The 11,293-nt window shown below is 44.7% G+C and overlaps 1 protein-coding gene across 2 annotated transcripts in view; it reads left to right on the plus strand.

The window, feature by feature from the left end:
- myo7aa (myosin VIIAa) overlaps window positions 1-10,860 on the plus strand; it is a 35,746-nt gene extending 24,886 nt beyond the window's left edge. For both annotated transcript variants that reach the window (XM_041047048.1, XM_041047047.1), the window contains 19 exons: window positions 150-377; window positions 643-810; window positions 925-1,042; window positions 1,613-1,739; window positions 2,109-2,278; window positions 2,439-2,629; window positions 3,070-3,194; window positions 4,193-4,350; window positions 5,349-5,502; window positions 5,589-5,744; window positions 6,154-6,259; window positions 6,375-6,488; window positions 6,617-6,704; window positions 6,908-7,014; window positions 7,177-7,362; window positions 7,694-7,810; window positions 7,988-8,071; window positions 8,418-8,537; window positions 8,806-10,860. In XM_041047048.1, coding sequence (XP_040902982.1) covers window positions 150-377; window positions 643-810; window positions 925-1,042; window positions 1,613-1,739; window positions 2,109-2,278; window positions 2,439-2,629; window positions 3,070-3,194; window positions 4,193-4,350; window positions 5,349-5,502; window positions 5,589-5,744; window positions 6,154-6,259; window positions 6,375-6,488; window positions 6,617-6,704; window positions 6,908-7,014; window positions 7,177-7,362; window positions 7,694-7,810; window positions 7,988-8,071; window positions 8,418-8,537; window positions 8,806-8,898 — 2,610 coding nt within the window. In that variant the 3' untranslated portion in view covers window positions 8,899-10,860. The remainder of the gene's footprint in view (window positions 1-149; window positions 378-642; window positions 811-924; window positions 1,043-1,612; window positions 1,740-2,108; window positions 2,279-2,438; window positions 2,630-3,069; window positions 3,195-4,192; window positions 4,351-5,348; window positions 5,503-5,588; window positions 5,745-6,153; window positions 6,260-6,374; window positions 6,489-6,616; window positions 6,705-6,907; window positions 7,015-7,176; window positions 7,363-7,693; window positions 7,811-7,987; window positions 8,072-8,417; window positions 8,538-8,805) is intronic.
- The last annotated feature ends 433 nt before the right edge of the window (window positions 10,861-11,293 follow it).

Consider the following 11,293-nt stretch of genomic DNA (forward strand, 5'->3'; position numbering starts at 1 on the left):
AACGTTTCTCAGTAACGTCAGTAATGAAATGATATTTTTCAAACCTTGATTTAAAAAGTGCAGAGTTCAGAAATTGTCTGTAATAAATATTTAACATATTTGGCTCCAGTGAATGAAACTAAATGAGAAGATCATCACTGCACCCGCAGGTCTCGTCTTTAGGCAGCGGGAACGACCACGTGATGGACGCCGTGTCTCAGTGCGAGCAGTACGCGAAGGAGCAGGGAGCCCAGGAGAGGAACGCCCCCTGGAGGCTGTTCTTCAGGAAGGAGATCTTCACGCCCTGGCACTGTCCCGCTGACGACCTGGTTGCCACCAACCTCATCTACCAACAAACCGTCAGGGGCGTGAAGTTCGGAGAATACCGCTGCGACAGGGTGACTGCATGTTCCTCCATGTTTCCCAAAATGTTGAACTTTTCGTTTGAACTGTTCAGGATCAGAATCTAAGCTCTGGAGCAGGAGGAACCAGAGGACCCCCTCCCTTCATCAGCACACATCAGCTCTATCTTACATATTATCTATCACAATAAAAGATGTTAACACAGAGTAACACAAACTCAGTAACGACTGCATTTGTTTTTTTTGCATCCTTATTAATACAGCAGCCCGACTTACCAGTGTCTGTCCCTCTGTGTCCCAGGATGACCTGGCAGAGCTGGCCTCTCAGCAGTATTACGTTGACTATGGCTCAGAGATCCTTCTGGAGCGCCTGCTGAGCCTCATCCCGTCCTACATCCCTGACCGAGAGATCAGCACCTCCAGGACGGTCGAGAAATGGGCTCATTTCATCATGGCTGCGCACAAAAAGGTGCTCATCACTGGGACAGAGTCTGTCAGCGTCCTCCCAGTCAGCGTCTGTCACCACGTACTTATGTCTCTTTCTTTTCTTAACGTAATAAAACGTCTCTCTCCGCTTGCTCAGGGCATCTACACCCAGAAGAGGTTCGACCCTCAGAAGGTGAAGGAAGAAGTGGTGGACTTCGCTCGCCACAAGTGGCCTCTGCTCTTCTCTCGTTTCTACGAAGCCTTCAAGTTCTCAGGTGACCGTCTGCGCCAGACCTGGTCAAACAACGGCTCGCGTGCCGCCGGGATTCATACGTAAAACGTCACGCTTGTGGCTTTTCAAAATAAGAGCACACAGTTGTATTGAATTCACGGCATGAATATTTTTTCATTTATATTATAAGTTATGATTTGCCTCACGCGGGCTGGACAGGGACGCACAAATTGCCGGGTGTGGCCCGCGCGCCGTAGTTTGCACAGGTGTGGTCCACGCCCACTCTCACAGAGGCACTGAGCATGCACCAAAGATCCGATCATCCGAAACATGCCTCGAGGTGATAAGAGGCACACTGAAATTCTGATTATTGATGACGGATCAGAATTCTGCCTCTTCCAAACTCTGTGTATGTTCATCTGAAAATCCCAAACAATGGCGCTTATATTGTGTGGATAAAAAAAAGATGAAAAATGAATCTTTATATTTGTCAGAAACAGCATTGTGTATACTTTTGTTACTGACTTTATGTTTGCTGAAGGATTTTTGTCTCTTCAGCTGAGCTTCTGAAAATGTTGTCAGAAATCAGTGGCTGTGTTTCTCTGCCTCTCAGGTCCCAGTCTGCCTAAAAATGACCTGATCGTAGCCGTCAACTGGACCGGAGTTTATTTTGTGGACGAGCAGGAGCAGGTCCTCTTAGAGCTCTCCTTCCCAGAAATCACTGCAGTTTCCAGCAGCAGGTGAGGCATGCTGGGAGCTGTGGAGGTCTGGGTGGTTGGATGGGTCACTGAGATCGCTGTTTGTTCCCCGCTTCCTGCTGACAGTCAACACTGGTTTCTTTTAACCATGACACCTTTAACCTTAACTAAGTAGTTATTTTAACCTAAACCAGGCCCTTTCCTTAGTCCTGATCCAGTCTGTGCCTAAATCTCACCGGACCTGTCATGCAGCTGTGTCACTTCAGGAAACGGTTTTATTCTTGAACAGTTTTGGAAAACACTCACACATAATGTCCTGCTGATCGAGACGGCGAATCAGAAGATGCTTTCATGTGTTGTTCTGGACAACGACAGCCAGACACTTCATCCTGTTTGATTTTCCTCTTTCAGAGGAGGAAAGTTGCAGGGTCAGAGTTTCACGTTGGCAACCATCAAAGGAGACGAGTACACCTTCACCTCCAACAATGCAGAGGACATCCGTGACCTGGTGGTGACCTTCCTGGAAGGCCTGAGGAAGAGGTCAAAGTTTGTGGTCGCACTGCAGGACAGCCCCAACCCCGGTAAGTCCGGGGGGAGCGGCGGGCAGCACACGATGACTAAATTACTGTGCAATACCTGCTCAGTGAAATGAATGTGTTTATATACTGCACAGAAAGTGTCACTGCAGAAAAGTTTGTCATCTCACCTCAGAACAAACTGTTGTTTGTTTTTTCCCCACAGCTGGGGAGGAGTCCACGTTCCTGAGCTTCCTGAAGGGAGACCTGATCCTGTTGGACCAGGACACCGGTGAGCAGGTCCTCAACTCTGGTTGGGCTCACGGTGTCAATGAACGAACCAATCAGAGAGGAGATTTCCCAGCTGACTGCGTGTATGTCCTGCCCACCATGACCCGACCTCAGCAAGAAATGGTGGTGAGAGGAAAAAACAACAACCTCTGTCAGTCACACATTAAACCTCTGGACACTGAAGCTTCATTTCAGAGCTTCATTTCAAAAAGTATTTTTAGTTTAAGTAAACAGAGGTTAACATCAAACGTCCTCTGAGCGGCGAAAAGAATCATCATCATCATCTGTAATATCAGCAATAAGAAATAACAAAAACCAACTGAACCAAAAGAAATAAAAAAACAATCAAGAAGCGGGTGAACAATGTAGAGATTTGGTGCCAGTTTCCATCCGTGGCAGACCGCAGAAACAACAACAAATTTCACGGCTGCATTTTTTAAAATGTTTTGCACAATGAAACAAACATCAGCATATTATCATGTAAACGCTGTTGACATGTGGATCTTGTGTCTTTTGTCTTTAGTCGTTTGTCCTGTTATGTAATCTGATGTAATCCAACCAACCAGGCGCTGGTCACCATGACGCCGGACCAGCGACAGGAGTCGGTTCGTGTTTCGCAGCTCGTCCTGCCGGAGAGCGACGGCAGAGTGAAACCCTACACGCTGGAGGAGTTCTCCTACGACTACTTCAGGTACACGCACACACACACACACACACACACACACACACACACACACACCGATACCTTGCCTTTCATACGGATTCCTGAACGATACTTTTTTCAATACCAAATTTTAATTCTAGAAAATCAACATTACACATAACTTTGAAAAACTTTGGTTTTATTTTTCAGTTTCTGAACTTTTTTCATTCATACATGCGTCGAAAACACGCAAAGTAAAAAGCGAAAAAGTAACGTAACAAATGTAACCAACACAATGAACCAGTGCAAAATTAAGAGTTTGAAGTCAGTACATTAGGCTTACTGCAGCACCATTATATCACTCAGCAGTTCTTCTTTATAAAAATCAGCACGTCTGCTTCTTCAGGTGTCAGACGAGCTCGCTGCAGGCTAACAGTGTGGATGTTGCTCGTATACAGAGACAACTTGTTGCCAAGTCAGAAAGCACTGGCAGAGTGTCCTTCATGCCTGTACATATTTTGCATTGTGCACTGTTAGCATCGATGCTGCTAAAATGGAGCCACGCTCTTGATCTTTTCCACATTTTACGCGGATTTACACGGAGCGCGGTCGGAAGAATGCGCGCGGCGCGACGCGACAGCTTCTTAGCTCACGCGAACGTAGCTGACAGCTTCGCGTGAGCTACGTAGCTGAAGCTGTCAGCTACATATGTTTGAGCTACGTAGCTCACGCGAAGCTGTCACGAGAAGCTGTCGCGTCGCGCGCATTCTTCCGACCGCGCTCCGTGTCAATCGTGGAAAACGTGGAAAAGGCTTTGTGGGCGTGGCAAACATAACAATTAGCTCAGACTTACTGATCTGAACAACATCAGTGGAGCGAACAGCGGACACAGCGTTACCAAGTTAGAGACTGTCTGTGTGGAAACGTCCTTCATTTAAACTCAGTGCAGAAGTTACCGTCGCAGCTTTTCTCCCTCGGTTTAAATTGGTCACACTTTCCCAAACATAACATTTCAGCATGTCACTAACGTAGCCTGCCTCCTCCAGACCTCCGCCCAAACACACTCTGAGCAGGGTGATGGTCACGAAGAACCGTGGGAAGGACAAGCTGTGGAGCTGCACCAGAGAGCCGCTGAAGCAGCCGCTGCTGAAGAAGGTCGTGAACCACGAGGACCTGGCTCAGGACGCCTGCATGTCCTTCATAGATATCCTTTAAACAGCTGATGTTTCCTCTGACACAGGAAGCACGTTCACCTCACTCAGGCTCCTCCTTCCATCTGACACCAACCTCATGATTTTCAAACAAAACACATCCTAACCTGAACTCTGTCATCACAGATCAATGACTTCATTGGTTTTGCACATTGATTTCTGTGTTGAGTGTGGGCATCAAACTGATTTACATTTCCTTTTTAAATTACTTTCTATTGTTTATTTAAAAAAAGCACCAAAATGCAGGAGGGAAGTTTCCTCCACACTGTGTCACATCCACATATTCATGTACATCAGCGGTCCCCAACCTTTTTTGCGCCACAGACCGCTTTAATGTCAGACAGTATTTTCACGGACCGGCCTTTGAGGCGTGGCGGATAAATGCAACAAAATAAAACGATATGATCGGCATAAGAACTATTTTTAAAATGCAATAATAAACGAATGCTTGGTCTCCAAGTGGCGAAGCAGTTCTTAAGGCTCCATTGCCTCATTAGAGAACCGGTCGCCGCATATTATGCAGAGCGCGCTTGGTGCGTGGAAACAACCTGTCACAATAAATCCATATTTCAGTTGGGACTCCTGGTACTGTCTGTTAAATGCAGCTTTCTTTTTCTTTTACCCTGCGCAAAGACACTTCCCAAAGACGTTTCGTTTTGTTCATTTAGCGGTAATGTATTATGTGTTACCGGCCGGAGCAGCCCCTTTAAGAAGGTAGCGGATGCAGGTAAGACATGTGACCGAGGCAAACATCTTGACATGCATCAAGAGTGAGTCATTGACACATGTGGCGGAGAAAATCCGTGATTTTTCAAAATAAAACATCGTTCAGAATCAGATAATAAATAAAACGGATATAATGTAAGTGATGTATTCTTTCTGTGCGGCCCGGTACCATCTGACCCACGGACCGGTGCCGCTCCCCGGCCCGGGGGTTGGGGACCACTGATGTACATGACCAGGTTGTTTTGTTCCTTGACATTCGTCCCACCTATGATGAAGTACATGGGAGACTACCCGTCCAAACGGACGCGCTCAGTCAACGAGTTAACAGACCAGATCTTTGAGGGAGCGCTGAAGGCCGAACCTCTGAAGGACGAGATCTACTGTCAGATCATCAAACAGCTCACTGACAACCACGTCAAGTGTGTAAACTGACAGCACAGTTAGTGTGAACAGCAGGAGGAGCTGTGTAAACCAGGAGCTGAACATGAGTTTTGTGCTGCCGCAGGTACAGTGAGGAGAAAGGCTGGGAGCTGCTGTGGCTGTGTACTGGTCTGTACCCTCCCAGTAACGTGCTGCTGCCCCACATCCAGCGCTTCCTCCAGTCCAAGAAACACCACCCGCTCTCTGGAGACTGCATGCAGAGGCTGCACAAAGCTCTACGGTAACTGACACAGGTTTTACAACTATTTATACTGAACTTGTGATTATTGAAAAGATAATTCGTGGCTACCTGTGGCTACCTGTGGCTACCTGTGGCCTGCCATGAATCTGGTTTTGTCTTCAGATTTATTCAAAGTGTTTAGGTGTTGTCAGTGGTTACTGCACATACAGGGTGCACTGCATGTATGACTGGATCTCAGTTAATTGATTATCAAAATAGTTGCAGGTTATTTGTTGGACAGTCAACTAATCAATTAATCAACTCACCCTTGCATCTCTGATGTTGCTGTGAAATAAAAAACAGAATTTGGAAATGTGGAAAGTTAAAGCTCAGCTTTGTCAGAGAAAACAACTGAAACTCATTTTAAGATTCAAACTAAACTGATGGTTAACTCTGCTCCTCGCCACAGTAACGGATCCAGGAAGTACCCCCCTCATCTGGTGGAAGTGGAAGCCATCCAACATAAGACAACACAGATCTTCCACAAAGTTTACTTCCCTGATGATACAGACGAGGTACGACACACACACACACACACACACACACACACACACACACAGGAACAGAAAGTGATGAGTGTTATCTGGAAACTGAGCTTGTTCGTGTTGGACGCTTGTCTCTGACCTGCAGGCGTTCGAGGTGGAGTCCAGCACCAAGGCAAAGGATTTCTGCCAAAACATTTCCACCAGGCTGCTGCTCAGATCTCCTGAAGGCTTCAGCCTCTTCGTCAAGATCTCAGACAAGGTGAGAGGTCGAGGATCAAACCCTTTGCTGCTTTAGCAGGTTATCCAGGTCAGGACATGTGACCGACAGGCGGAGGTAGGGAATGCATTATGTTAACGTGTGTGTTAATGTGTGTGTGTCCTCTGCAGGTGATCAGTGTGCCAGAGGGAGATTTCTTCTTTGACTTCGTCAGACATTTGACAGACTGGATCAAGAAATCTCGACCTGCTAAAGACGGTTGGTGGCAGGATGTGGTTTGACTCTGTGGCAATAAAATCGTTGTCATGTTCATGTTCATGTTCATGATCAGTGTTTCAGTTTTTTTATTAATCGATTTAATCTAATGATCTTTGAATTTGTGTTGTTTGATAATTGTGAGCATCTGGACGTCTCCTGCTCGGTGTTCGGTACTCTCATGTTTCTTCTCTCCCTCCTCACAGGCATCGTCCCCTCTCTGACCTATCAGGTGTTCTTCATGAAGAAGTTGTGGACCAACACCGTTCCAGGGAAGGACTCCTTTGCTGACTCCATCTTCCACTACTACCAGGTCAGTTTTATGGTGTTTACACTGAATTCATTAATTCATTAATGAACGTTCTCCTACACCTCAGTTCCTCTTTGTTTCGGCAGACAAAGACTCATGATTCATATTTTGTTCATAATTAAACCGTTGATTTGTGTAAATAACGACGACTCTTCTTTTCTTCAGGAGCTGCCTAAATACCTGCGTGGCTACCACAAGTGTGCACGAGAAGAGGTTTTCCAACTTGCAGCGCTCATATACCGGGTCAAGTTTGAGGATGACAAATCACATTTTCCTACAATTCCCAAGATGCTTCGGGAGCTGGTTCCCCAGGATCTCATTCGACAGATGTCCCCAGATGACTGGAAAAGGGTAAACCTGCAAAACGCCAGTGACCAAGCTGTAATGTATTTAATGTACTGTATTTACCTAGTTATATCTTAGAGTCAAATTCTATGTGTAGTCAGGGGGTGGACACAGCGAATGATCCGAAACTGATGATTTGCATGTTTCAAATTTGGCACATCTGGCGCATGCTGGACGGCCTCGACACAGGAAACCCTCCTGCCACGAGGCGACAGTGCCAACCACTGCACCACCCCGATATAATTAAATAAATAATAATAAAGCAATATTTAAAAAATTAAATGATTAATTTGTGTGTGTGTGTGTGTGTGTGTGTTTGTGTGTGTGATGTTTGCAGTCTGTGGTTGCATACTTCAACAAGCAGGCTGGTAAATCGAGGGAAGAGGCCAAACTGATGTTCCTGAAGATCATCTACAAATGGCCGACCTTTGGCTCCGCCTTCTTTGAGGTCAAGGTAAACTCACCTGAGCCCTGAGTCACTTCCTGTCTGATGCTCGCTCTCACTTGTCTTAGCTTCTTTTTGTTTCCCAGTGTTTCTGAAGTCAGTTTTATGAAATGAGGACACGTGATTATCAAACAAAGACAGATATAAGATATAATGGCAACATAAATATCTGTCTTTTGTCTTTAGCAAACCACAGAACCCAATTACCCAGAGATCCTGCTGATCTCCATCAACAAGCACGGAGTCAGTCTCATCGACCCGAAGACGAAGGTCTGTGTATGAGTCCGAAAGATAATGGATTTTTAAGGCAGATTCTGATTTCAGTATTTGAGGGTTTAAATTGCAGCCGATCAGTTTTAATCAGAAACGTATAAACGCAGTTTTGAAAAGGATCCTTTACATTTAGTTATTGAAGGGTTCTGACCAAGATGTGTTCAGAGCAGAATGTTATGCAGTCATTATATAACTATAGCAACAGTTATAGTTAAGTAATTTAGCAACCGATAAACTGCAAGCATGAATTTATAGCAGCTGTTGGAGTGGTAGACATCACAGCCTGTCAGCCAGAGGCACTGTGGGTAATCGAGGCTTACCTCGCTCCGTGTAATCCGTGCAGGACATCCTGACCACCCACCCCTTCACCAAGATCTCCAACTGGAGCAGCGGGAACACCTACTTCCACATCACCATCGGCAACCTGGTCAGAGGAAGCAAACTGCTGTGTGAGACCTCACTGGTGGGTGACAACACACACACACACACACATGTACATCTGATAAATCCAACTCTACACTCTACACTTCTGCTCTACTACAAACAGTATTGGAGAGAAATGTACTGTTTGACATTGCACAGCATTAAGTATATAACTCACAGGCCATTTTCAACTAGTTTTATTTATATATATATATACTCTGTTGTATTGGTACTTTTACTAAAGTAAAACACCTGAGTATCGTCACTGTCATGTGTCTCTTCAACATGTGTGTGTGTCACATCTGCAGGGCTATAAGATGGACGACCTGCTGACCTCGTACATCAGTCAGATGCTGACCACCATGAACAAGCAGCGCTCCGGGCGGGGCCACAGCAAGTGAACTTCTTACTGGCAGGAGGCTACTGAGCTCATCCGGCTCTTGCGCCCTGTTGGCCAGCACTGCAGCTGGGGGCGGACCTTTGCCCACCAGCTGTGGAGGATGAGCCGCAGTCCTTCTGCTAGCTCAGAAGGGTCCAAGCTTACCGGGGAGAGTTCGGCTGCCAACAGCGACGACCCCGGCGAAGGCCCCAGCAACTGTTACCACTACAACTACAGCTACGACGAGGATCAGCCGTCCAGCGAGGATGACTACCTCTAACACCTCCAACCTCTCCGTCTATCAGGTCGGTCTTCCTGCTTCGGTTCAGGATTCAACAGTCAGACCTGCGATGAACAGAAATGCAGTGTGGAGTCAGTGCTGCTGCTACGATAACATTATCTGACTGACTCAGATCAAACAGAGGACTCTGGGTTCTGGTTGTAAGATCTCAGCCTTTGGTGAATGTTGCAGTGACCCCAGGTGGCAGCAGGTGTCCACTGCCTCCAGGTTTGAAAACTTTAAGGACTGTGCTGCCTTTTTTTGTGACAGTAAAGTCCTTCGAACTGATGTTTTTTAGTGTTTTTAGTGTGACCAGATTCTGCTGTGGTTGTCTGGACGGAGTAAAGCTCCAGTTTCTGTCCACAGAGATTTTTCACCAGTGATCTTCACCTGTAGGTAAAAAAAAAGAGTATTTCTAGTAACTGTAGTTAGTGGCATGGCTTTATGCAAGACAGTGTGGGTCAGTTCACCTAACATTACCATGTTACACTAACTGCTTTAGTGTGAAGTCTGAGCATGTTAACAAGGAGCCTTAAACTCAGTCTCCTCAGAAGTTATTAAAAAGCCTTAAATTTAATTTACAGGAGTTTTAAACATTTTTTATTGATTGCTGTTAATAGTACCAGTGTGTGTCTAGTGAACGGTCAATATAAAGCTTATCACTCATAATGGGCAAGTTTTGATTTTAGTAATTATCACTGATTAGTTATATTATTAGGAACTATTGTTTTATACTCCTGGGAAGTGCTGACAAAATATGATATGAATGTCAATAAATAATGTACTAAATAAACAGTTTAGGCTTCATTGTCCCAACTGATTTTCCATCTTTACCAGTTTGACTGTGGAGAGACATTAAATTATATTCTGAGTGGTAGTAAAAAGGTTTAACTTTTATTTTGGTGAAAACTGCAGAAACATTAACAGTCGTACGTCACCATTCAAACTTCAGCATTCAGCTGAAGAGAGTTAACTCATGTTTTCTGTAGGTAACAACTTCTGTGGCACTGTTTTCACAGGTTTTCCTCCCTGATGACCAGGATCTAAAAATGTCGAAGTTCTCATCCATCCAGTTTTTGTGTGTGTGTGTGACGAGCATTAGATCATCACAGGAACTTTACTGAAGCTGCACCATTTAGTCTTGTTCCTGTCTTTCCTCGTGCATCTTGAAACACTGACAAAGTCAAGATGTTGTTGCATTTACGTTCGTGCTTAGATAAAATATTGGCTGTAATTTTCTCTCGGAAAAACTTTGTCAGCAACCGTTAAGATTTTGTGTTGTCTGTTCTTTCTTCTTCACGGGCACCGGCTGTAGTTTTAACTGTCGATCTTCGCATCACTTTGAATAATATTCTCGTTGAATTTTTTTTCTGGCTTTAGACCGTGTGAGAGCATTTATTTAAAACTATTGTTATGTGTGACACACTAGAAATACGCCTGTAATTCCTGTGTGTAACCATTTAATCTATTTTTTATTATACTTAATTCATGGTTTATGTTTACACCTTTTCTGTTTAATGTTGCTTTGTCAGCTGTTTAATTTTACATTTCATGTCTTGATTGTTGTTGTATCTAACATTCCTGTAGTTTTATAAAGTAATTTTAACTCAAGGGCCACTTATTAGCTTTCTGTCTGGGGCTTTTAGTTTCACTTCTCAGGCTTCATCAGCAGAAGGGGTTTGCTCATTTGGGATAAGCTTTTAACATCCGACATCAGAACTCTACTTGATGATGAAAACCATGAGATGCAGCTGAAAAGCCCCCCCCCCCCCCCCCCCCCCCCCCCGTTAAGCGTTATGTTTAGCTCTGAAACAAACTGGTTATTTTAGTACAGTTTAGTACAGATGATGACTTGTTGACTTGATGACAAGTTCTGCAGTTAGAAATAATCTGGTTTTGAATTTAACTCTTCAAACGCAAATATGGAGTTAAAGCTCTCAGGGGAAAAAAGACCCTGAAAGAGAATTAATGTGTTTCTGTGTGATGATTCAGTTACACCCAAAATCAGATCTGTGCCACAAAGGTTGAGAAAGTCTGTGTTGTTTTGTTTGTTTCCCTTATTGATTATTGATAAGTCAGGACTCTGCCTCGTCTTAAAGTTTTTTATTTGTTTACATGTCAAGCTAACAAACCCTGC

This window comes from Toxotes jaculatrix, chromosome 9 (genome assembly GCF_017976425.1).
Source record: "Toxotes jaculatrix isolate fToxJac2 chromosome 9, fToxJac2.pri, whole genome shotgun sequence".
NCBI lineage: Eukaryota > Metazoa > Chordata > Actinopteri > Toxotidae > Toxotes > Toxotes jaculatrix.